Here is a 27,363-nt window from a genome sequence, read left to right on the forward strand (position 1 = left end):
GGGAGAGGGAGAGGGTGGGATTATTTGGGAGAATGGCATTGAAACATGTATAATATCATATATGAAATGAGTTGCCAGTCCAGGTTCGATGCACGATACTGGATGCTTGGGGCTAGTGCACTGGGACGACCCAGAGGGATGGTATGGGGAGGGGGGAGGGAGCAGGGAGGAGGGTCCAGGATGGGGAACACATGTATATCTGTGGCAGATTCATTTTGATATATGGCAAAAACCAATACAATAATGTAAAGTTAAAAAATAAAATAAAATAAATAACTGAAAATCAAATAAATTCTTCTAAGTTAAAAATTTGTTGGGTTTGGGAAAGACATGAGGGTACTGTGAAGCCTACCATACTAAAAAATCAAAGAGGAAAGGAATCTCGCATTTTAGAAGGCAGTGAATTTTTAACAGAATCTACAAAAGTGGGAGCAGGGGGTTTTGCCTGCTTTTATTTCCCACTGCTATTACTTTCATCCCACAGACTAAGGCCTGATATATAGAGAAGAAAAACCCTGAACACATGAATAAAAAAGTTAATGTAAAAAGGTAAATTTTTTGTTTACAGAAAGCTATCAGGTATAAGGATGGAAGTCTTTATGTTTACTTTTCTATTACTTTGGTCACCATGATTGACAAACACTTCTTAGGGGAAAGAAAGTGAAAGCATTAGTTGCTAAGTTATGCCTAGCTCTTTGCGACCCCATGTACTTAGCCCACCAGGCTCCTTTGTCCACGAAGTTTTCAAGGCAAGAATACTGAAGTGGGGTGCCATTCCCGTCTCCAGGGGAACTTCCTACCCAGGGATTGAACCCAGGTCTCCCACACTGCAGGCAGATTCTTTACCATCAGGTAAGACTTCTTGGGGGGGGGCGTGGTGGGGCTCACTGATATGAATCTCTGGGTGTGTGTGGAGTGATAAGAAAAAGGTCTAGGGGAAACAGTTTCACCCTTTCAGGAGCATGTCATTAATACCTACCTTGGGAACAGCCAGCTTGTCTTTTTCAGAGCTTTCTTCAGAATCAGAGCAGGTGTAGTTTTCACTGAAGGACACGATGGGGTTCACCCTGGGCTTGTGAATGGCCTGGATGGTGAGTTGCGTGCTGAGGAGGTTGCTCACTGCCCTCAGTGATGTGCACACGTTGGGGGGCAGAGAAGGGTCTGCCAGGAGGTCAGTGATAAGGCCGTGAGCTTCGCCCATCACGGCAATATCCACAGTGATGCTGGTTCCTGAAGACTAAGACACCAAACACAGGAGGTTGGGTGAGAAAGGCTTGAGGCTGGAGGCACAGGAAGGGAAACTGGGCTTTTTAGAAAAAGTGGACCAAAGGGTGATAGTAAAGTAACATGCAAATCACATTTCTGTTTCAAATTTTGCCCAAATTTGCCATATCTTTTTGCTATTTTTGTGTTAATAGCACATTTTTTACTGCTAGACCCTGTAGACTTTGAAGAAACAAAAAGATAAAAATTATTTTTTTAAATAAAAAGCTTCAGGAAACAAAAAAAATGTTCATATCAATCACTCTTTATGAAGATCTCAACATTTTAATGTACTTCATATAGTAGTGAAAGAAAGTGAAGTTGCTCAGTCATGTCTGACTCTTTGCGACCCCATGGACTGTAAGCTACCAGGCTCCTCCGTCCATGGGATTTTCCAGGCAAGAATACTGGAGTGGGGTGCCATTTCCTTCTCCAGAAGATCTTCCCAACCCAGGGTTTGAACCCAGGTATCCCACATTGTAGGCAGACGCTTTACCATCTGAGCCACCAGGGAAGTTCACTTACTTCATATAGTTAAGTCTCCATCAATAGACGAATTGAAAAAAATGTGATATGACATATATATACACATACACACACACCCACATATATATAATATATATATGGTTGGCCAAACAGTTTGGGTTTTTCATATAATCTTACGAATTTTATATAGACACACACACACACACGTGCATATGTAAATATATGCCAGGCTTCTCTGTCCATGGAATTCTCTAGGCAAGCATACCTGGGTGGGTAGCCATTCCCTTCTCCAGGGGATCTTCCCCATGACCCAGAGGTTGAAACCTGGTCTCCCACATTGCAGGAAGATTCTTTACTGTCTAGCCACCAGGAAAGCTCACACACACATACACATATATATTTATGTACATATTATGTATAATATACTTATGTGCATTATATATATATATATATATATATATATATATATATATAATGGTATACTACTCAGTCATAAAAAGTTTCATTCTGAAAAGTAACATTAATATACTATAAAATTTTAATTTTAGTAATATTCTCATATGATATTTGAGCCTGGTGTGTGGTAATTATTCAATTAATATTAGAAACATAAGAAGCACCTCATTGTGCTGTTCAGATTCACAAACTGTCCCTCTTGTTGTCAGGAATAATAGAAATTTCTGTTCTGGAATTCTGTGGCACATCTGTCATATTCTGCCAAACTGCTTCTCAGATTCAGAGTTATTACTCTATACTTGCTAAAGGAATGAAGAACATAAAACACAGAGGACAGGGATTTCTTACAACCTGCTGGTCAGGCTAATGTAGACAGGAAGATGTGGGAGCAAGGGAGAGCACAGGCAGGGTCAAGGTTCATAAGGTAGACGAAGCTGAAGGATGGTATGCAGACGGCTGTTAATACTGGAATGGTGCTGCAGTATGAGGCACAGGGAGGCAAGAATACTGGCGTGGGTCACTGCTCCATTCTCCAGGGGATCTTCCCACCCCAGGGATTGAACCCAGGCATCCTGCATTGTGGGCAGATTCTTTACCAGCTGGGCCACCAGCGAAGCCCACGAGGAAGCCACATAACTTTAAATTGAATAACAGTGACGGATGTGCAGGTTTTGGAACTAGGCTATTTGATCCAAATTCTGACTCTTGACCCTACCACTTTCTATCGCATGATCTCTGGCACATTAGTGAGCTCTCTGTACTGTGTGACTTCTCCATCTGTAAAATGGATATAGTATAGTACCAGCCTCAGAAGGTTATTTTAATAAGAATTAAAGAGCAGGGACTTCCCTGGTGGTTCAGTGCCTGAGAGTCTGCCTTCTAATGCAGAGGATGTGGGTTTGATCCCTGGTTGGGTAACTAGGATCCCACATGCCACTGAGCAACTGAACCTATGTATCGCAATCTCTGAGACTGAGTGTTACAACTAGAGAGAAGCCAGCGAACTACAAAGAAAGATTCTACTTGGTGCAATGAAGATTCCAGGTGCTGCAACTGATGCTCAATGCAGCCCGAAATAAAAAATTAAATTAAAAGAGGACTTAAAAAGTAGATTATATACAAGGCACTTACAATTGTGCTGGTTATAAGTGTCCAATAGTGATAATGATATAAATAATAGAAGTGATAATTCTGGAGATTTTCAGCAAGAAGTTATTAGAAGTTAGGCTACATAGTTGGGAGAAAATAAACTTTAATCATTCTGACAACAGACTTAAAAATGAACTCCAGAGATATGAAAAATTTAAATGTATAAAATTATCAGATTATTAAAAGGAAATATGGGGGACTACTTTATAATTTGGGGATTAGGAAGACTGCTAAAAGTAATATAAATGGCATAAATTGTCAAGAAAACACCTAACAGATCTGATGAAACACAAAACTTCTCATAAGAAAATACGCTATAAGCAAAGGTAAAAAACAAACAGTCCATGAAAAAATACCTGCTACCCAGAGAAGATAAAACATATGTGAATAAAAGGCCTCTAAAAAAATAAAAGTCATTAGAGAATTCCCTGTGGTTTCACTGCTGAAGACCTAGGTTCAATCCCTGGTAGGGGAACTAAGATCCTACAAGGTGTACAATGGGACTACATATATACATATATATACACACACACACACATATATATAAATCAATAAATGATAAACTGGGAGAAAGAGAATGAATATACAATTCAAATATAATTTAACCATCAAATACAAAAAAAGCTACTTGCCTCATGAATGTTTAAGATACAAATTAATGCAATAAAAGCAATGTTTACTTATTAAATAAAAAATAATAAAAGATTACTAGCACCAAGTATCAGTAATGGGTTGAGGAAATGAGCAGTAAGTAAAAGCAATACAATATTTTTGGCAAGAAGTTTTTGCTGAACCTATCAATTTATAGTTTAAATGTACATATTCTATGATCTAGCAAGACAATGTAGACATCCAAAGAAAAACTACATTTACACAAAAATACAAAGACAAGACCACAAAGGGCACTGCAATGTTCTGATAACAATCAAAGAGTGCGGCCATAAATGCATATCAACAGAGACATTTTTAAAAAATGTTACAATATAAATATAAAATATCATGTACTTGTTTTAAAATATTTGGGTAGATCTGTAAATGTTTATTTGGAAAAATATTTATAAAATATTGTTCTGTGGGGAAAAATGTATGTCACAGAAAAAGTGAACATGTATTTTCTTTGTAATCAGAAAAATATGATAATTATGAAAATACCCAGCATCCATGAAGGTATCTAGTCTTATAGCAATAGCAAGGATAAATTATTCTGTAAAGCTATCATATAGAAACTATGACTTTTCATACTAGAATAATACGAGTAGCAATAGTAATACTGGTGGATAATAATGGTGACAGCTGATATTTATTCAGCACAAGTCTACAAGGTAAGTACTATTATTTTTTTATTTTTATTAGTCAAAAATCACTTGCCAAATAACTGAGTCAAAAATAACTCTGCATCAGATAGCTGGAGCATGAAAACGTCAGGCTGCAAACACATACTCTATTTCCACAGCCCCAGAGCTGAGCTAGCAGGACGAAATAAATACCGAACGTTTTCATTGTACGTTACTAAATATATCTGTAATTATTTAATCATTTTGCCATGTTTTTCTCTCTCTGTAGGTTTAAATATGTTCCATGAACTGACATGAAAATTTTAGTGTAACATTAATAGTTTTAGGATATATGATTATGTTTATTTCACATATTTACTTACATGGTTAACTTCAAAAATGTCTGTGAGAAATGCTACGGAATTAGTTTAACATTCCCTTTTAGAAATGTATTCTCAAATACATCTCTATTTATTATTATTCTGAGAAACTCATCCGGTATGATCTTCTTAAACAGTAACATACATTTCTTCCCATGTTGTTCTAATAAACTTAATCTACTACTTAATCACTGTACTGTTACGTTAGAAAATTGAAAGTTTAAATCAAACTTTGTAATCAGGACATAAAATTTCAAGATGTTTTGACAATAAAATTAACAGTTTATATTCTAATGGCTAATAATTTAACACATTTCCTCAAAATGGTCTCAATGCATAAAACTTACAAATCTGAAGAAAAATCAGAATACATTCACTGAAAATTATGAATACACTTTAAAATAAATTATTGGTGAGAAAACAAGTCTATCTTATAATTCTCTAATTTTATGTCTTTTTAAAACACTTTTTAAAAAGTAATGGATGAATTTCTTATATATACTCAGAAAAAAACCAAATGCCTAAAAAATTGAAAAGTAATTTTAAAATAAAAACAGAACTGAAAACTCATCCTTACAAGCGAATGTCAGTATTACATAAGAATTTAGAAAACAAGTACATTATGTAATTCAGTGCTATAATACTGTTGCTTTCGTGAAAGCAAATGTCTTCAAGTGAAAACAAAAGCAATATTCAGGCTAATAAAAAGCAAATTATCCAGAATGGAAATTGGCTAAGAAACCAGACACTTTTACTATTGAAAAAGTCCCCCTACTGTTATAAACTCAGGACTTTTCTTTTAGTTTTATGATTTTAAAATTATATAACAGTTAAAAGTTTATCACACATAAGAAGTTATCAGTTTTTGGCTCAAATAACAAGAGGCTTCAATGAGGCATGAAATCTAAACCCAACCATCACATTCATTTGTCACAAACTCGCCAAGACTAACCACACATGAATTGCTGAAACACAGAAAAGATACATGGGCTGCTATTTCAATAAACAGAAGGCAAACTATACAGACCCAGACACATTCAGGGAGTCAATTTAAAGAAATTTCAGGGGAGCGGGGCTTTGGCTGATTGGTAGTGTTTTTTCAAACAAAAATACAAAATATGAAACATCACGCAGTGACTCACACAGAGGCTATTCCCACACCTATTCAATTTTCAAAATAATTCAATTTCTAAGTATACCAAATAATGCTCAGTAAAATTTTCATTTAACTGGTGAAATCTTAGATAGTGATAATAAACACTAAAGGTTAAGTTTATATTAAAGCTACTTTAAATGAAAGTCTTAAGCTAACAGCCTGAAATCATCTTTGAGTGCAATAAATAACCCTACTGAGCATAAAACCACAGTTGAGTCTTTTTATGGTGCACATGATCAAACGAATCTTTTCTTAAAAGGAGTGACCAAGCAATAAAAAAACATTTTACTTTGCATGCTATCCTTATAATGGAAACATTTATATTTAACATTTAAGAAAATGCAAGTATAATTTTCTGGGTCCTATTTAAATGACAACCAAATTTGGATTGCCACCTTTAAATAGAAAATCTGGATTTTCAGTCTGATAAACAGTGGAGTAAAGTGCAGTTTTATAAATCAAACCAAAAATAACCAGTTCTTTTGGTAAATCCACCACTTTTCAAAGCACCCGGTTCTTTCAACATCTTCCTTCACCCCTTCATCTCCATCCAGTCTATTTCACCATCTCCAGAAAGTCTACCCCATGTTAGTTGCTATGGTAATAATCTAGTTTGCTTCCAAGTTACTTTACTCATCATAAACCAAAGACCCAGAAAAGCTGGAGTTAGAGATAAGTTAAGGAAACAACAACAAATACACTTAGAAATAACATTAAATGTAACTCCTAGGCTAGGCATGTATCAACCAATTCAATTATAGAAAATTTGTTTTTATGGTCACTACTTCTGTGGTAAAACTTTGAAATTACACTACTGGTATGATAAAGGGCAAAGATTTGAACATGTGTAGGGGTCAGAAAAAACTTATACTCTAGGTTGAACATCTAAATGTCTAAACTACTGTAAGCTGCAAATTATAAAAAATTTGACAAATAAATCTATTTGATCAAATGACTAACAGAATGTAAAACAAAATTATGTATATTTAATTAACATGACAGATTATTTACTGAGGTCCTGTGTTTGGGTTTCTACCAACATGTTATTCAGTAATGGAGAATTTCTTTTTGTTAAAGAATGTTAAATTTTATTATAATTACATCATTCAAAAATTAGTTTAATTTTAACTGGTAGTAAATGCTTATCCATGACTAAGTAATAAACACAGAATAAAGCAAAATTATAAAAGGCATTTGTGAAAAGTCATAGAAATGGAGAATTCTTCAAGGAAAAAAATCATTCAGAAGTCTTAAAAGATAACTATAGGAACAAGGTAAATAAAAACAAAGTAAACAAGCATTATTTCACTTCAAGAAAGTGAAGGTGCCCAACAGTAAAATCAGAAAGGGTTTGAGAAAATTGATGTCAACATCAATTAGTGATTCAACATGATTATCTGGTATAGAGGATGAAGACAATGCATCCAATTCTTGACAAAATTTTTTGGGATGGCATCAGTATAGTCAAGCTATGGCTCTTCTCCCTATATATTTTGAAGCAAATTTAAATTGATAACAATGCAATAGGCTAAATACATCCCTGCTCAAAGGCAGAAGATGTAGTAATTCTCCAGTCTTCTGACTGAGTGAATCATTTGATATGTCACTTGCTTTGGGCATTAATTTATTCTAACTGGAGGAAAATAACTGGAAGCAGCACAAAAGCCACTCTTCATAATTCTACATGAAACTCAAAGATAGCTTACAAATGTAAAAGCAATAGAGGTAATTATCTAGACAACCAAGTCAAGTTGCTGTATTCCTCAAATTACACCATTTTTTTTAATTCAATATTTTATGTTTTGTGATGGTTTCCAAAATCAACCATGGCTTTTCTTGTATGAGATATTGTATCCATTGGAGCAATCAGGGTCTCCCCTTGAAAAATCAGAGAACTAGCCTGGATCTTTCTAAGATCCCTCCCAGATTCTTTACTGTCTGAGCCACCAGGGAAGCCCTCCAATTGTATAAGTTGAAAGCATTTCTTTATATAACATACATATATACATATATCAGAGAAGAAAGGAGGAAATAATTTTCAAACTATCTCTTGGCTCATTAAGGGTTTTAAATTATTTTATTTTTAAAATTTATTTTATTGAAGTATGGTTGATTTATAACATTGTGTTAATTTCTGCTGTATAGCAAAGTGATTCTGATATATATATATGTGTGTGTGTGTGTGTGTGTGTGTATTCTTTTTCATATTTTTTTCCATGATGGTTTATCACAGGATAGTGACTGCTATACAGACATAAATTTTTTTAAGTATTATGTAGACTTTGAAAATTTATTTCACTGATTGCTAATCCTATTCAAGCTTTACTTCTAACTTATAATTGAGTCACTGATGCTGTTTCCTTCTTATAGTGAAACGTCTAAAGTACAGTGAATACTTATGGGGAATGGGCTTCCCACATGGCTCAGTGGTGAAGAATTCACCTGCCAATGTAGGAGACTCGGGTTCGATCCCTGGGTTGGGAATATCCCCTGGAGAAGGAAATGGCAACTCCCTCCACCATTGTTGCTTGGGAAATCCCACAAACAGAGGAGCCTGGTAGGCTACAGTCCATGGGGTTGCAAAAGTGTCAGATAGACTTACTGACTAAATAGGAACAAATTATGGGGAATAGACTATACTCTGGGACTTCCACTCCCAATAGTTGAGTTGCACTTTGCCAAGGGTCAGTTTTGTTTTGGTCCTAAATCTATTCAGACCAGTTGTAACTGTCACTGCAACTTATATGCTAATAAAATATCTATAAACCAGTGATATTTGAACAAATAATGGAATAGTTTCTATAAAAATTAAACTGAATAATTTTAAAGACTGCATAAAAGATTCATAAAGACAAAGCCCTGACATCAATTTCTGTTAAGTAGGGGTGAAACAACTGCAAAGATTCAACAAGAAAATGATAACGTGCCTGAAAAATTCTCAACTCAGAATGTGTCTAAATGCCTAAGTCAATCCTACTGTTAAAAAAAAACAAAAAATAAAAAACATGAACCTGGTAGTCATATGGGTATGCTGCATGTAAGATAAATTGGGACTCTAATTAATATAGTAAAAACATACACAAAGAGAAACTCTCTTGGCTTTTCATCAAAAATGTGTGAAATCCCCATCATCACAAATAGAGTTAAATATATATTACTAGAGGTACAGAAAATATGTTTATGATTCTCTGCTTTAAAAACTTTTAAAATTAACAGACCAATTACTAATTAAGAGGATGCTATACTATTTCGAACCCAACAGCTTCTTTCGCTTGAAATGAGACACAATATAATGGTCAGGTCAAAGTTATTCATCACTATTCCTGGAACAAGGGAAAGACAGTGAAGTTTGGTTTATGAATTAGCACATTATATACAAAAAGTTACAAATGTATATTTTCATCATGTATATAATTCAGAAGGTGTTATATATAAGAAGTTGGAACAAAGATAAAACAGTGGGATATTAAAGGAAGTTTTCTTCATTTATCAATATCAAATTTTTATTTTATCTGGTTAGTACATGGGGCCTTTGTGGAGAGGAAATGGAAACCCACTTCAGTATTCTTGCCTGGAAAATCCCATGGACAGAGTAGCCCAGTGGGCTACAGTCAGTCCGTAGGGTCGCAAAGAGTTGGACATGACTGAGCGCAGACACACACACAGACAGACAGACACACACACACACACACACGGTGCCTTTAAGAACACAGGATCTAGAATCAGAATCAGATAGCTTGTGTTTAAATTTCAGATCTGGTGTGATTTGGGGCAAGTCACTCATCTCCTTAGCTCTTGTATTCTCATTTCTAGAAATAGGGTAAAAATAATATCCACTGTATAGTATTATTGATGATTCAATGTGATCAGGTACATAAAGACCTCAGTAGAGGGACAAATAGATTCAAGGTATTAGATCGGATAGACAGAGTGCCTGAAGAACTATGGACGGAGGTTCATGACATTGTACAGGAGGCAGTGATCAAGACCATCCCCAAGAAGTGCAAAAAGGGAAAATGGTTGTCTGAGGAGGCGGCCTTACAAATAGCTGAGAAAAGAAGAGAAGCTAAAGACAAAGGAGAAAAGCAAAGATATACCCATGTGAATGCAGAGTTCCAAAGAACAGCAAGGAGAGATAAGAAAGCCTTCCTCAGTGGTCAAAACAAGGAAATAAAGGAAACAATTGAATGGGAAAGACTAGAGATCTCTTCAAGAAAATTAGAGACACCAAGAGAACATTTCATGCAAACATGGGCACAATAAAGGATAGAAATGGTAGGGCCCTAACAGAAGCAGAAGACATTAAGAAGAGGTGGCAAGAATACACAGAAGAACTATACAAAAAAGATCTTCATGACCCAGATAACCATGATGGTATGATCACTCACCTAGAGCCAGACATCCTGGAATTTGAAGTCAAGTGGGTCTTAGGAAGCATCACTACGAACAAAGCTAGTGGAGGTGATGGAATTCCAGCTGATCTATTTCAGTTCCTAAAAGATGATTCTGTGAAATTGCTGCACTCAATATGCCAGCAAATTTAAAACTCTCAGCAGTGGCCACAGAACTGGAAAAGGTCAATTTTCACTCCAATTCCAAAGAAAGGCAATGCCAAAGAATGCTCAAACCACCTCACAATTGCACTCATCTCACACTCTAGCAAAGTAATGCTCAAAATTCTTCAAGCCAGGCTTTAACAGTATGTGAACCAAGAACTTACAGATGTTCAAGCTGGATTTAAAAAAGGCAGAGGAACCAGAGATAAAATTGCCAACATCTATTAGATCATTGAAAAAGCAAGACAGTTCCAGAAAAACATGTACTTTTGCTTTAATGACTACGCCAAAACTTTTGACTGTATGGATCACAACAGACTGGAAAATTTCAGGAAATGGGAGTACCAGACCACCTTATCTGCCTCCTGAGAAATCTGTACGCAGGTCAAGAAGCAACAGTTAGAATCAGACCTGGAACAACAGACTGGTTCCAAATTGGGAAAGGAGTATATCAAGTCTGTATATATACTGTTTATTTAACTTGTATGCAGAGTACGTCATGTGAAATGCTGGGCTGGATGAAGCACAAGCTGGAATCAAGATTGCCGGGAGATATATCAATTGCCTCAGATATGCAGATGACACCACCCTTATGGCAGAAAGCAAAGAAGAACTTAAAAGCCTCTTGATGAATGTGAAAGAGGAGAGTAAAAAGCTGGCTTAAAACTCAACATTCACAAAATGAAGATCATGGCATCCAGTTCCATCACTTCATAGCAAATAGATTGGGAAACAATGGAAACAGTGACAGATTTTATTTTCTTGGGCTCCAAAATCAATGCAGATGGCAACTGCAGCCATGAAATTAAAAGACACTTGCTCCTTGAAAAAAAGCTATGACCAACCTAGACAGCATATTAAAAAGCAGAGACGTTACTCTGCCTACAAAGGCCCATCTAGTCAAAGCTATGGTTTTTCCAATAGTCATGTGTGGATGTGAGAATTGGACCATATAGAAAGCTGAGCACTGAAGAATTGATGCTTTTGAACTGTGGTGTTGGAGAAGACTCTTGGGAGTCCCTTGGACCACAAGGAGATCCAACCAGTCCATCCTATGGGAAATCAGTCCTGAATATTTACTGAAAGAACTGATGCTGAAGCTGAAACTCCAATACTTTGGCCACCTGATACGAAGAACTGACTCACTGGAAAAGACCTTAATGCTAGGAAAGATTGAAGGTGGCAGGAGAAGGGGACCATAGAGGAAGAGATGGCTGGATGGCATCACCAATTCAATGAACATGAGTTTGAGTAAACTCTGGGAGTTGGTCATGGACAGGGAGGCCTGGTCTGCTGCAGTCCGTAGGGTTGCAGAGTCGGACACAACTGAGTGACTGAACTGAACTGAGATTGCCTGGCCTCCAGGACATGTTTGAAAAATATTATTTAGCCCTGTATCATAATTATTTTGCCTTGAAAAAGACTGTGTGTGAAAGGGTACATATTGTATGTGTGTGTTTGTCTTCTACATATACTGGGTCTATAGTTTCTTTATAAATGGAGGCAACATACAGATATCATTTCTCTACCAATGTAAAGAAACACAAACAACAAAAGCAAAATTTTAAATAGTTTCCCTTTTTATTCTAGGTAAATGTAGTCATAAAGATTGTATTCCCTACTCCCATAGACTCCGAGTATTTTGGAGCTGAATTTTAGGCTCTTAGAAAGTGATTGTACAGAAGTCCTGGTTTCATTTAGTATGGTTGACTGCCCTGGTATGATTTATAACGCACTACGAGAAAGGGATTCTGAAAGCAGGCATCTCAGCTCCATTGTTGGCAGTTTTTTTTTTTTTCCTCCTTTCTATTTAGTCATCTTGGGAGGCACCCTGGGAGGCAAACACAGCATGGGAAGAACATTCTCAGGATGAAAAGGGAGTTGGGATAAGGGAGGAATAAACAGTATAAGGCATGACAAATAAAGGAGTCACTGGGACTTTTCTTACCCAGCCTTGGTCTTAATGCTGGGAAAAAGATGCCTATTGGGCTTTGGGGAGCTGTCTCATTCTATTTCTCTAAAGCAGTTTGCCACCCCTCACCCTTCAAATCTTTCTCTCTGATACCAGTAAGCAGTCTTTTAGTCTTTAGTGTCCTAAATTCACTTAGGAGATGAGCTGGGTTCGATAAATGATCTTTGGTGTATTACTGGTTCTGACCTCAGAGCTAGCAAAATTGCATATGTGTTTATACTTTCATAGGACCCATTTATAATTTTAGACTTGAAGTTGGTTGGGAAATTTTTTAAAAATGAAATCATGTGAACAGTTTGCAGTAACTCATTGTAGGCTGAACCTTGGCTAAATGTCATCCTAAGGAAGCAGATGTTTGCTTATTTTAATTTTCTGGCAGGGAATATGAGTTGACCTTTGGATTTTCTCCTTAAGATAATATATATGTACAGTAGGAGGAAAACATATAGGGCCCTTCATTAAACTGCTTTCTAAAAACATCTTGCTTGGTTAGGCTCATTTGAGATGTGAGTCGCAGAAAACTCTAGCAGTTGCCAGAATTCTTAACTTCCTTCTCCTTTGATGTTCAGAGAACATTCCGTGTTACCAAATAGGATGTACATGTACATGGCCTTATGTTCTTACATATTTCCCTGCAATCTGTCTGCAAATAAGCCTAAAGCTGTTAAAACAGTCCTTTCGTTTATGTTTTCTAAGATCCTCAAGACACTAGCAAATTCACCCAATATCCTCAAAAATAACAATGATCAAAGAATACTGTTTTATTATTTAAGGAAATAAAACATAGTTACGACATCGCTTACTCAAGTAAGAACTTGTTATCTCGAAGAAGATAACCTTAGCTGCCATTGATTTGCAGGCTGGTTCTCTCTTTTTCTTCTCATTATGAAAGATGAGGTGGCTGTCAAAGCTAGGAGGAATTCAGGTAATGGACCATTCCCGTGACTGCTCATGCAGATGAATTGGGAAGGCTTGGTTAAGTATAAGTTGCTATGTAAATAAAACCCATGATTATTTCTGTTAGATTCTCTAATTGATTATTTCTGGATTCTCCGACTGACTATGAACTTGTAAATATTATAGAAAAAAATCAGTCTCTGACATAAGTATGAACCCCGACATAAGCATAAATGATGGTTTTTTGTTTTTTGTTGAATTTTTTGTTGAATTTTAAGAATTGCTATTAAACTTAAACGTGAAGGTTTCTGTTTGCTTAGCCTAGAAGCAATTTCAGTGAACAACAGATGGCAGTCTTCTGCCTTTTAAAAAGAACTCCGGTTGTCTGAACATCTTTTTGAATGGGTGCTGCTCCCTAAGTAACAGGAAGAGTTTTGTTTCTTTTTTCACAGAAAAAAAGAAAAAAAAACAAAACAAAACACAAAATCCTTACATAACACTATTAGTAGAAAGTAAATAAAATATCCTAAATTGTGTTATACCTCTCAGGATCATTGTTAATGTGGAACTAGATTTATATCCTTAAGAATTTGTCTCAATTACAAACATTTCATCTCTGTCATCTTTCTCCATTTTTATAATCAACCCATGGTAAACATAAGCCATTTTCATACACAATTTGATGTAAAATTTTTTTTTCATGTGCAGTTTTCTACTGTGTTCAAATAGTCATAAAACACAATCATCAAGACACACATTATTGCACAGGGTTTTGTGTGCCTGCATGGGTTGCAAAGAGTCACAGGCATGTATTAGCAGCTGCTTTATTCCCATTGTATTGTCTTCAGATTCTTGCCCACCTTGGTGCAATGGGCACTTACTCGACACTACTGAATTGCTTCCACCACTGTGGCTCAGATGGTAAAGAATATGCCTGCAATGCAGGAGTCTTGGATTCAGTCCCTGGGTTGGGAAGATCCTCTGGAGAAGGCAATGGCTACCCACTCCAGTAATCTTGCCTGGGAAATCCTGTGGACAGAGGAGCCTGGCAGGCTACAGTCCATGGGATCACAAAGAGTCAGACACAACTGAGCAACAAACACACACATACGCACACACAAACGCGGCTGATTCAGGGGATTTTCAAAGCATGCTGCAGCAGCATCCGCACTGGTTGCAATGTGAATGCCTTTGGGGGTATCCTGTACTTCATCCGCTGGAAGCACCAACACCAAAAACAAACAGCTGAAAAACCCTTGGAGCCGTAACTTTTGAAAAACCTTCCATTTCTGACCAGTTCTCACATATATTCAGAGAACTTCTCTTACTGCATTTGTGACAGTTTTCCATTCAGCTTTTGGTTGCAATCACTTGATGAAAGCTTGTCTTCCTCTGTTTTTAAAAACTGGAGTATAATTGCTTTATACTGTTGTGCTAGTTTCTGCTGTGCAGAAAAGTGAATCAGCTATATGTATACATATATCCCCTCTTTTTTGGATTTTAGGCTGCAAGTTTGAGGAGGACAATGGAAATGCTAATTTTTGCTCACCAATTTAACCCCAGAGTCTTCCTTAGTATCTGGTACTTTTCAGGCATTCAGTGTTACTAGAAATGAGTGCAGTCATAAGCAGCATTCTCTAAACATCTAAAAATAAGTAAATTTCCTCTCTCTGGTGTTCTATTTTGAAGAAATGTAAAAAAACAAATTACATTGTCCAAGGTATTTTCTTAAAACAAGTAACTGAAATCTCTAGAAGCCATCCTAAAACATGTAACTTTTTAGCACAATATCAGATAAAAACTGAGAATTATTAGACTAATACTGAAATCATGAATAAAAACTATATTCAACAAACTGATTCTGGAACAACTACTATACAGAAAATAGTAAAACTGCCAAAAAGAAGTAAGTACTGATAAAAGAAAGCAACTTTACATCTTTCTATAATCTGTTATATATATGAAAGGAGTAATTAAGTAATAGGATTGAGATATAAGAATGAATATTTTCTGGAAAAGAGAAAAATCTTAAAATGAATGGAGGTAGAGAAAGAATGGCCTTTAGGGGGACACAGTTCAGTTCAGGTTGAAAAGGGTGAAACTGTGAATAGCTTGCTGACTATAGCTAATAATACTGAATTGTATATTTGGGTGGCCCTAGTGGTAAAGAACCTGCCTGCCAATGCTGGAGATGTAAGAGAAGCAGGTTCAATCCCTGGGTGGGGAAGATCCCCTGGAGGAGGAAATGGCAACCCACTCCTGTATTCTTGCCTGGAGAATCCCATAGACAGAGGAGTATGGCTGGCTACAGTCCAAAGTGTCAGAAACAGTCAGACACAACTGAAGCGACCTAGCACGCAAGACAGTAGATCTTTTTCCTTCCATTACAAGGGAAAAAAATGTGTTACTACACATGGTGACAGATGTTAACTGATTGACTGTGGTACTTGTTTAGTAACACACACAAATATTGAATAATTATGCTATACATTGAAACTAGTATAATGTCTTGTGTTGACTATACCTAATTTTTGTTTTGTTTTATTTTTTTTAAAGAAGGAAGGGTGTGTCTGGAGAACTTTGAGGGAACATATCAAGTCAGGAAGATGAGCCAAATTCAAGAGCTTTCATGAGCTACTAAAGGCCATTGGAAACCCCTGCAGGGCCATGATTTATTGGTGTGTGTGAAGGAAGGAGTCAGGCTGACTTTCGGGCTTTAGGCTTGGGCAGATGGGTGGATCTTCCCTGATGGCTCAGGGATAAAGAACCCGCCAGCAATGCAGGAGACACAGGAGACTCAGATTTGATCCCTGGGTTGAGAAGTCCCCCTGGAGGAGGAAATGACAACCTACTCCAGTATTCTTGCCTGGAAAGAAGCTTGGCGGGCTACAGTGAATGGAGTCTCAGAGTCAGATACGACTGAGCGACTGAGCATGATCATGAGATGGGCAGCTGAGAATCTTTCCTTAAGTTATTAGAGAAGGCAGAAGCTTTGGTGTGGGTGGTCAGATACTCAATAGTTAGGAAATATGTGATATTTACAGGATGATTATAGTTGCACATCAGGAGGGACCCCTGAACTGAAAACATGCATTTGGGTATTGACGACATGGACATGGCCCTAATGCTGCCATGGGAATATATAAGGAGAAGAGAGAAGTAGACAGAGGGCAGAGCCATAATCAATAGCAACTTTTAAAGGGGAAGAGAAACTCACAAAGAAAAATGAGAAAGGACAACAGAAAACCAAGAGTGTAAGGTCAAATAGGCCAAGAGAATGCTTTTGTCAATAGAGTGGAACGGTCAGCAGAGAGCAGTGAATTTGAGAGATTAATACATTCTGGAAAACTATCCATTATCTTAGCATCTGGAATGTCACTCCTGACATTAAAGAGAACAGTCTCAGTGAAGTGCTGATGCTGTGAGTCACACTGCAATCAACTGAGCAAGGAAAGGAAGATACGAAAATGGGAACGACATAGACAACTCTTCTGTGAAAACTAGTTGTACAATGGAAGGTAGAGATCTGTCCACATGTAGAGGGAAAGTGGGCTCCAAAGAGCTGCTGAGCAAGTGAGCAGACAAAAATGTTGAAGCGGGGGTCCCCGCTAGTGTGAGGGGTTTAAAACACAGTAAAGACAATGCAGGTGATAAATAGATCAAGGGATAAAAGAAGAAAGCAAAGGTTGAGGGGATTAATCTTTTACAACCAGGCATCTTTCTCATGGTGACAAAGAAGAATGTTAGTAGATTTGCAGGTGAGACTTTAGAGTCCTTACTCTTTGGCTTTTATTTACTCTGTAAATTAGTCCTGAGTCCCTGGTTGAGAAAGTGAATCACACGATGTTGAGGTTAGAGATGCAAAAAAGAATGAGGGATGTTTGAAAGAGGAATAAGAGCTGGCTAGATTCTCTAGCAATCCTGAAGGTCTAGCTGTTTGGAGACATGAATTCCAGTATGTTTTCTACATACTTTCTGGTGTTGCATAGCATGAAGATTTACATGAAAAGGCAATGAACTGAAAACAGGAAGGGTCTGCTAGATGGGAAAGAAAAAAGACTAGACAATTGGACTGGAGATCCTGGTGAGGTGGAGGAACAGGTGCAGAGTAGGCAAGAGCAGAAAAGCATGATTCAGAATGGGGGTAAGTGTTTGCATGAGAAAGATGGATACAGGCTTCCATGAGTAGACTAATCTCTCAGGCAGGCTTTCTGCTTTTTATTAGTAGAAAATAAGGTTGAAAAGGAAATATGAGGCCAGATTTTAGATGCCCATGAATGAAAGACAAGTTTCCTAATTCTATCAGTTGGCAATTGGGTGATGTCTGAGAAGGAAAATGATGTAATCTAAGAGGACACAGGGTTTGAGGAAGGTGAAGGTACAGCGTAGACGGAGATAGGTTAGACCAAGGTTGCCACAGTAATCAATATTTGAAACCAGGATATCTGCATCATGAACGACTAGGAAGGGAAGAGTGAGAGTAAAATTAAGAAGAATCAATTGTACTTGTAAACTGACTGGATATTGGGACATGAAAAAGTGCAGTGTATTTGTCCCTGAAGCAGTCTTCTTTACTCTGTCTGCAATATTCTCTCTGTTCCTTCTTTCAGGTATTTCTTTAAGAGTTTCTGCCTTCACAAAATAAAATGTGGATAGTTCACTTGTGAATGTATAAGTCCCTACTTCTTGCTGTTGTTTAGTCACTAAGCCATGTCTGACTCTTTGCAACTCCATGGACTATATCCTTACAGGCTCCTCTGTCCATGGGATTTCCTAGGCAAGAATCATAGAGTAGGTTGCCATTTCCTTCTCTAAGGGATCTTTCTGACCCAGGGGTCAAACCCTGTGTCTCCTGCAGGCAGATTCTTTGCCACTGAGCCACCTGAGAAGCCCGTAAGTCCATACTGGGTCTGACCAATTGTCTAAAAAAAAACATGTTTTCTTTGGATATACCATGGTCGTAGCCCTCCACAATGTTAAACTTCCAAGATGATGAGTGGATACTCATAAGAGCCTCAGATTATTTTAATACAATATAAAATCCTTTATAAATGTATTTTGAAACTCAATACATTTCAGTTTCTATAATTAATAAAAGAAACCATCAATTAAGTAATAAAGCTTCCAGACTTATAAATAGATCAAATGTCAAAACACTTTTAAATCAAATTTTTTGAGAATTTAGAATGCATTTTTCTAGAGAAATACTATTATACATGGTATCGCTTAATCCTAGGTTAGCCCACAAAAGTTTATAAAAGCACTTAATAATAAATGTGATAGCATTTTAAAATTTTTCATTGTGAATGCACCCTTTTTTCAATCACACAGCAATATTTTTAGAGACAAAATATTTTTTCAATGGTGTGATTCAAAAAGAGGAATATGGCGGCACTGAGATACAGTCATTTCTGCCTCACTTATTCAACATATTTTAACTTGAACATCTACTGGGTACCTGGGACTGTCCACACCCTCAGGCTCCAGAGATGAATGGGTTTGGACTGCTGCTCTCAAGCAACTTGCAGTCTAGTGGAAGATGTTCAAGGAAATGAAAGGGATCAGAGGATAAAACAGGAAACTGGAGGAACCTGTGGATATATTACCACTGCCTCTGGTTATTAGGAGAATGAAAGAAATTGTTTCTCAAAATTAAAATGGTCTCAAAATTTCTGGTCATGTGGTTCTCTTCCAAACACACTGAAAATTGCTGCTCCGAACGGTATCACCATTCTCACCTGTATCTGTCCCCCAAGCAGGATTTTAAAAAATAATAATAAAAAGCAATTCTCCAGAGAAGACAAGTGTGAGAGGGAAGAAGGATATAAAGATAACACGGGTGGATAAAGCACTTAGAAGATGATTGTGCCTGCATGCTAAGCTGCCTCAATTGTGTCTGACTCTTTGTGACCCTATGGACTGTAGGCCGGCAGGCGCTTCTGTCCATGGGATTCTCTGGGCAAGAATACTGGAGTCAGTTGCCATTTCCTTTTCCAGGGGGGTCTTCCCGACCCAGGGATTGAACCCGAGTCTCTTATGTCTCCTGCATTGGCAGGGGGGTGCTTTACCACTAGTGCCACCTGGGAAGCCAGTCATCACTCAGATATGAAAACCTCTTTTTTTCCAGGCATTTCCCTCAAAATCTTCAGCCCTTGGAACTCTCAGAGCTCCAATAGCCAAGTTTCATCTTGGAAACATGGATTTCAGGCCTCCCCAGCTTCCCATACCCCAGTAACATGTAGAGAACTTGAAGCCCCCTTGTCTCTTACAGGACTTGAGGGTCTGCTTCCTGACACCTAGTTTTAAGGGATGGGGTGAGCTTATCTGTGAATGATTTTGCATACAGAAAACACTTGTGTAAACTACTAAAACCTAGTAATATCACTTCTTGATTTTCCTGAAGGCAACTCCCAACACTAGAAATTACATTAGAAAGGGAATGACTTTCAAATTTTGAAACTAAGGTTAAGTAAACTTGCTCAAAGTTACACAGATAGTAAGTGGCAGAAGTCGAATTCCAATGTAGGAAGTCTAGGTCTATATGACTGATTACAATGCTAAGTATCTTGGGTAACTCTTCCTATATATGATCACCTGCTACTGCTACTGCTAAGTCGCTTCAGTCGTGTCCGACTCTGTGCGACCCCATAGACGGCAGCCCACCAGGCTCCCCCGTCCCTGGGATTCTCCAGGCAAGAACACTGGAGTGGGTTGTCATTTCCTTCTCCAATGCATGAAAGTGAAAAGTGAAAGGGAAGTCGCTCAGTCGTGTCCGACCCTCAGCGACCCATGGACTGCAGCCACCTACTTTTATGATATGGAAGTATCTTTGCCAATTTTTGACCCACTGTTAGTTTTGCAAATCCTTCCTTCAATTAATTATCAACTTACATCCCTGTTATCAAGGGGAACTTATTAACATCATCAGTAAACTTTTAAGAATTCCTGGTATACCCCCTTCCTTCACATCTTTCCTGAAAATCAAATTAAACTGTTTCCAGAACTAAGTTTTAGGGAAGACCAGCACTATTAATATTTATCCATCAGGAAAAATGCCATTTGTTCCTTCTCCCTATTTCTCCCGCTCAAGCCGGATCTCTTGTAATATTTGCTTCTGGAAGGAGAAACTAGTGGGCTTTGGTGGAGACTTCTGTGGCTACTACAAAAATCTGTCTTCATTTTCCTTTTAGGTGGTAATGAAAATTTTATAATGCATCTGTCTGAAAGTCTGGGTTAATTATTTCAGTTTAAGAAACTGGTTTCAGTTACAATCTGATTATATTCAGAATGTTACCAGAATTCAGAAAATAAACATGATTATCTTTGGATCAGCAGACCCCAGTAGTTCACCAAGATATTTAATAGGCAGACGGACAGAATTATAAAATTTTCTATGAGAAACATCTCAAAATGATACCCGTTCCTCCTCCTGTTTAGCAACAATGTGCTGCTGAGGAAAGGAGGAAATCAGGCAATAAAATAAGTCATTTGGTCATAAGATGAGTCACTCAGCACTTATGTCATAGATTTGTTTTCTTCCTTGCGGACATAATTGCTAGTTCAGTCAATGCTCCCATATGCCCTGAGTATAGCAATAATAGCATACTTAAGATGTACAAATGATGAACAATTTGTTGCAATTCAGCACAGATCCTTTAAGACAAAGATCTATGCAAAGAAGATAGAATAACTTTGAGAGTGATCTTTAAGATCATAATCTTGTAAGACTAATAAAACTGCTGGTTAAAAATGTGGCCTAGCTGTTTTTTTCTGGGGATCAAGAAGAAGGACCCAGGAAGAGACTGCTAGTGAAATTCTTCCTCTTTAGCAAAAATTTCAGTTCATTTTAATTTTATTTCATCTTAAAACAAGGATATTAGAAGTATGGTACAAGAGCTTCCCAATTAGAATATCCCATAAAAAATATATGCAAAGTATTATTAAAGTAAACACAACACAGAAGCAATGAATGTTTTCACACACTGATTCAGATGACAAACTAAAAACAGAAATTAATACAGACTGAAGTCTAACTAAAATAGCTTTGAACTGTCTTTCTTCTGGTTTTAATATTCCTTGCAAAGACTTTTCATCTACAGACAACTTCAACTTATTATACAGCGTATCATCATCCACACTCTAGAGAAGATTGTAAGAGGATCTCAGATGACCAATAAACAGGTCCTGTGGCTGCTGGATCAGCTGACAGATTTGACTGTGACTGTGACCTTAGGGACTGGGATAGCATTTTAACATTAAGGAGGATATGTCCAAGACATTGAGAAGTGCCTCAATTCTGAGCTCTCTTCAAACCACATACAGTGGATATTGTGACAACTCTCTATACCAATCATGGTGATTTCAGCCATAAGGGCAAGAATTTGGTCCAGGATGGGCAGCCATTAGTCAATGTGAGTCTGAAATGAGATAGGAGAGAAACTTTGCTGCTTCTGGGAAAGGAAATCCTCTACCAAGAAGGAAGCCATGTTGCTGCTGCTGCTGCTGCTTTTAAGTTGCTTCAGTTGTGTTCAACTCTGTGCAACCCCACAGATGGAACCCCACCAGGCTTCCCTGTCCCTGGGATTCTCCAGGCAAGAATACTGGAGTGGGTTGCCATTTCCTTCTCCGGTGATGTTGCTACCAGCAGCCATCTTTGGATTGTAAGTGGAACCAGCTTTAGGATGGAGAAAATAGTGTAACAGTAGCAAAGTGGAGAGAATTAAAAAATCTAGGTCCATCATACAACATTACTGAGCCTTGAATTCACTAATCCTGAAGACTTTCTTCCTTTGGCCTTCCTATCACAACAGACAATGTATGTGTGGTGTGCTCAGTCGTGCCTGATTCTCCATGACCCAATGGTCTGTAGCCCACCAGGCTCCTCTGTCCATGGGATTCTCCAGGCAAGAATACTGGAATGGGCTGCCATTTCCTACTCCAGGAGATCTTCCTAACCCAGGGATTGAACTTGTGGCTTCGCATTGGCAGGCGGATTCTTTACCAGTCAGTCACTTGGGAATCCACAACAGACAATAGCAATATTTTTTTTTATTACTACAGCTAGTCTGAATAAAGCGTCCTTTTGCTTATGGTTGGAAATAATTGACACAGCATAAAATTTTACCACATGTGTATTGACTAGTAGATAAGTAGGTGGTAATTTAAATAAAATCTTACAATGTACCTGTCTTACAAGTCAGAGGTAATAATTTTGGTTTAAAAACTGGTTTTACTTAGAATGTTACTATGTTCAGAATGTTATGAGATAATAAAAAAAATCTGTTTATCCTGGATTCAACAGAGCCTGGTAAGGACGGAGAGCCGTGAAGCAATGGACAGTTTCACTCTAGCCCAGGGCCCCACATCTAACACCAGAATGTAGTAGTCTATCCACATTTGTGCCTTAACAGCAAACTGCCATATGCCATGGGCCTTACGTGACTCATCAAAACACCATTCATAAAATTCGCCTGTGCAAACATACTCTGTCACACATGTGTGGCTCTCTGAGGTTCTTGAAGATAAGAACCCTTTTATATTTATTTTCGATTCCCACAGCAACTTTAACCAGACTCAGCCAAAAGGTGCCTCATTAAATTAAATGAACTGTTTCGCTCTAGTTCTTTCTTGCAGAAAACAAAACATTTATCAAGTTGTTTACTGGGAATTTTAATTTACCTTTATATAAATTTCTAAATAGGGGTAGGATTTCACAATTCTTAATTTTCTGCCTATTGTTTCAGTGAAACACTCTTTTTTTAAAATATCATTTTCCTACCTCTGTGGACTTCTAATTTCATCCTGCTACCATGGATAGCCTATTTCTTCTTTTAATTTGTGATTTTTTCATTTGATCTCTGTTTTTTACTTCTTTCCCTCTTTTCAACATAAGAAATGGTTAGCATTTTCCTTGTTAATGAAATTGTTCTTTGACCCCATCTAAGGTACAATTCATTTTTTTTTAAATTCAAATCTATTAAACTATTGGAAAGAGAGCTCTCTTCTCTCTTAATACCCTTTTTAAAGGTATTGAGTCTTCCACTCATGGCAGTCTGATTTCTGTCTCTTCCTGGAAAAATAAAATTATCTATCCAATGCAAGTTCAGTTCAGTTCAGTTCAGGTGCTCAGTTGCTCAGTTCTGTCTGACTCTTTGCAATCCCATGAATCACAGCACACCAGGCCTTCCTGTCCATCACCAACTTCCAGAGTTCACTCAAACTCATGTACATCGAGTCAGTGATGCCATCCAGCCATCTCATCCTCTGTCGTCCCCTTCTCCTCCTGCCCACAATCCCTCCCAGCATCAGAGTCTTTTCCAATAAGTCAACTCTTCACATGAGGTGGCCAAAGTACTGGAGTTTCAGCTTTAGCATCATTCCTTCCAAAGAACACCCAGCAAAGTAATTAGCCTCCAATTAAAATAAATAAATTTATATTAAAAAGAAAGGACTGGTTGGATCTCCTTGCAGTCCAAAGGACTCTCAAGAGTCTTCTCTAACACCACAGTTCAAAAGCATCAACTCTTTGGTGCTCAGCTTTCTTCACAGTCCAATTCTCACATCCATACATGACCACTGGAAAAACCATAGCCTTGACTAGACAGACCTTTGTTGGCAAAGTAATGTCTCTGCTTTTTATTATTTTTTTTTAATTTAAATTTATTTATTTTAATTAGAGGCTAATTACTTTACAATATTGTATTGGGATATGCTATCTAGGTTGGTCATAACTTTTCTTCCAAGGAGTAAGTGTCTTTTAGTTTCATGGCTGTAATCACCATCTGCAGTGATTTTGGAGCCCCCAAAAATCAAGTCTGACACTGTTTCCACTGTTTCCCCATCTATTTCCCATGAAGTGATGGGACCAGATGCCACGATCTTAGTTTTCTGAATGTTGAGCTTTAAGCCAACTTTTTCACTCTCCTCTTTCACTTTCATCAAGAGGCTTTTAAGTTCCTCTTTACTTTCTGCCATAAAGGTGGTATCATCTGCATATCTGAGGTTATTGATATTTCTCCCGGCAATCTTGATTCTAGCTTGTGCTTCTTCCAGCCCAGCATTTCTCATGATGTACTCTGCATCTAAGTTAAATAAGCAGGGTGACAATATACAGCCTTGATGTACTCCTTTTCCTATTTGGAACCAGTCTGTTGTTCCATGTCCAGTTCTAACTTTTGCTTCCTGACCTGCATATAGGTTTCTCAAGAGGCAGGTCAGGTGGTCTGGTATTTCCATTCTTTGACTGTGTGGATCCAATGCAAAGGGCATGTTAATTACAATACCCCATGACAACATTCCTGGCTTTGTCCTCCTTCTTCTGGGGCTGCAGTCTCTTCCTTCCGCCTTGGCTGTGCCCTGGCCTGGCTTTCTACAGGCCCTCTGAGAAGGGACTCTCTGCTTTGCTGGCTCTTTTTCCGTCCTTGGAGCTACCCTTGTGGCTCAGACAGTAAAGAATCTGCCTGCAATGCAGGAGACCTGGGTCTGATCTCTGGGTCGGGAAGATCCCTTGGAGAAGGAAATGGCAAATCATTCTAGTATTCCTGCCTGGAGAATTCCATGGATAGAGGAGCCTGGCGGGCTACATGGGATCCCAAAGAACTGGACACAACTGAGTGACTAATACTTTCACTTTCTTTCTCCCCTCCTTAACATTTGTTTCTTTTTATTGTTTTTCCTTATCTTAATCTAAGCCCTTCCCTTCCAGCTCTCCCTTGTGTTACAGTGAATATCCATCAATCTGGAGCTCCAACGCCAACCATTTCTCTGAACCTCAGGCCTGTGTTTCTATCTGCTGATTATTTCAGACTCAGTTTTTCCAAAAAGAAGATGTCCTCTCCTTCCAAAACTCTTCCTTCCCTTCTTTATTTCCTGTCTTGATTATCAACAAAAACACTCACCAGAACTGACTGCTTTGACTTTCTTTTTAACTAACTTTTTTTCTTTCTCACTTCCAGCATCAAACTTATCACTACACCTGGTAAATTCTACTAAAGAGTCTCTCTTAACTATTTCTTCCTATTAAATCCCTTCATCTTTGCCCTAATCTGTTTCTTCTTATTCCATACACTGGTGGCTGCAGTTTTTTTGCTCCATTTTTTCCCTACCATTGACTTATTTTTCCCAATACAAGAATTTTCCAGGCAAAAATACTGGAGTGGGTTGCCATTTCCTCCTCCAGCAGATCTTCCCAACTCAGGGATAGAACTCTCATCTCCTGTATTGGCTGGTAAGTTCTTTTACCACTGCACTGCTGGGCGACTAGTATCTTTCCTCCCCAGTAATTCTGAATTTTCTCAAATATGCTCAAAAACCCATGCCTGTGTTCATAGCATTTTTTCTGTCCAGCACTTCATTTCTCTGTTAGTGATCTAGATCAAAACATGCAAACATATTACCTTTATTCTCAAACTGATACCATGTTAATCACGTGTGCCTCAAAGCCTCTGTGTACTTTGTTCCAACATCTATTATCATCATCTGCTATTGCTGTTTGTGGCCAAATTCCTTGTCAGACTCTGAATTTGAGGGCAAGAATGATTTTTTAAATTCATTTTTTAAAAATAGAATCTTAGTAATCAACAGACTGTAAGAGCTGAGAAAAAAAAAAAAAAACAAAAACAGAATTTTTGAATGAGTGAATTCTGCCTTCTAACACAATATGCTGTCCTTGCAAATGGTTCTCAAAAGTTTGGAGAATCTGGATCATTCAAATCATTTTGAAGATTATGCAGACACCTGGCCCTTGGAGTCAGACAAGCCCCCCTTCAAGTCCTCACCACCTCCTACCAAGTGTCCTGTTGCTTGAGGCAACTGTCTGCCTGCAATAAACACACCCGACTGACAGGCAACATAGATTCCCATGAGCAATTAAAAAAAGGGAGTGTTGAAGAAAGGAGAGGCACCCTGGACTAATTTCCTTCTGACGTTCTCTCTGATTTCCATTAGTCCTTGACTACACGGCCCGGTGCTTATTTTCAGGGCTCCTTTTCATGATTAGTACTGAAGCATAGGTTCATGCTTGACAGAAAACAGCTTGCTTTGTAGTAAGAGCACATTTACATCATGGGGAAATACTAGGAAATAGACGGAAAAAAAAAAAAAAGAATGAACAGATCCTGACTCACTGCTAAACTAGTCGTTTGATACTATAGACAGTATATGATTTCATACCATGATTAAGTTCCTTTTATTTAGTCCACTCTGATCATTCATACCTTTAAGGAAGGGAAATTCTGGAGGTATATAGTCAATCCCTCTGCTTCCTTAAAACAAATATTATCTTTTCAGCTTTCCACTATATTTAGGACATAAGAATCCCAGATGTTCTTTGAAGAAATATTCTTTCTTCCTTTGGTTTTGATAAGTTTTTTTTTAAAAGCCTTTTAAATAAAATCTTTAAGTAGATAAGATTCATCCCTTTTCCACATATAACCCAGACAAGACTGTAATAATTTTGTGTTTTTCTGGGGGGAACACAAAAAGATATTTGTGCTGAGATGTTATGCATGAATTGAAGATGTTATACTGAGAATTATATTTGTTGTGAAGCATTTATTAGATTAAATACCTTATAAATATTAGTAATGATAAGGAATATTAGAAAAGAGCAGCTGGAAAAGATGAGCTTGGTTCAATGCAATTGCAACTCAACTGCTCATAACAGGCCCAGAGTGAGTTTTCAAAAGAAGCTGGCAGATAAAGCCCTGACACTAAGAAGGACACATTAAGCTAAGGGCAAGATGACCATAATTATTAAGATCATTCATGTCTCTTT

At 37.7% G+C, this 27,363-nt stretch overlaps 1 protein-coding gene across 9 annotated transcripts in view; it reads right to left on the reverse strand.

The window, feature by feature from the left end:
• PDE3A (phosphodiesterase 3A) overlaps positions 1-27,363 on the reverse strand; it is a 379,994-nt gene that overhangs the window by 74,985 nt on the left and 277,646 nt on the right. For all 9 annotated transcript variants that reach the window (XM_086404062.1, XM_086404060.1, XM_086404061.1 and 6 more), the window contains one exon: positions 980-1,237. In XM_086404062.1, the coding sequence (XP_086260188.1) occupies positions 980-1,237 (258 nt within the window). The remainder of the gene's footprint in view (positions 1-979; positions 1,238-27,363) is intronic.

This window comes from Bos grunniens, chromosome 5, assembly GCF_055505025.1.
Source record: "Bos grunniens cultivar Pamir isolate PY7600 chromosome 5, Bosgru_T2T1.0, whole genome shotgun sequence".
NCBI lineage: Eukaryota > Metazoa > Chordata > Mammalia > Artiodactyla > Bovidae > Bos > Bos grunniens.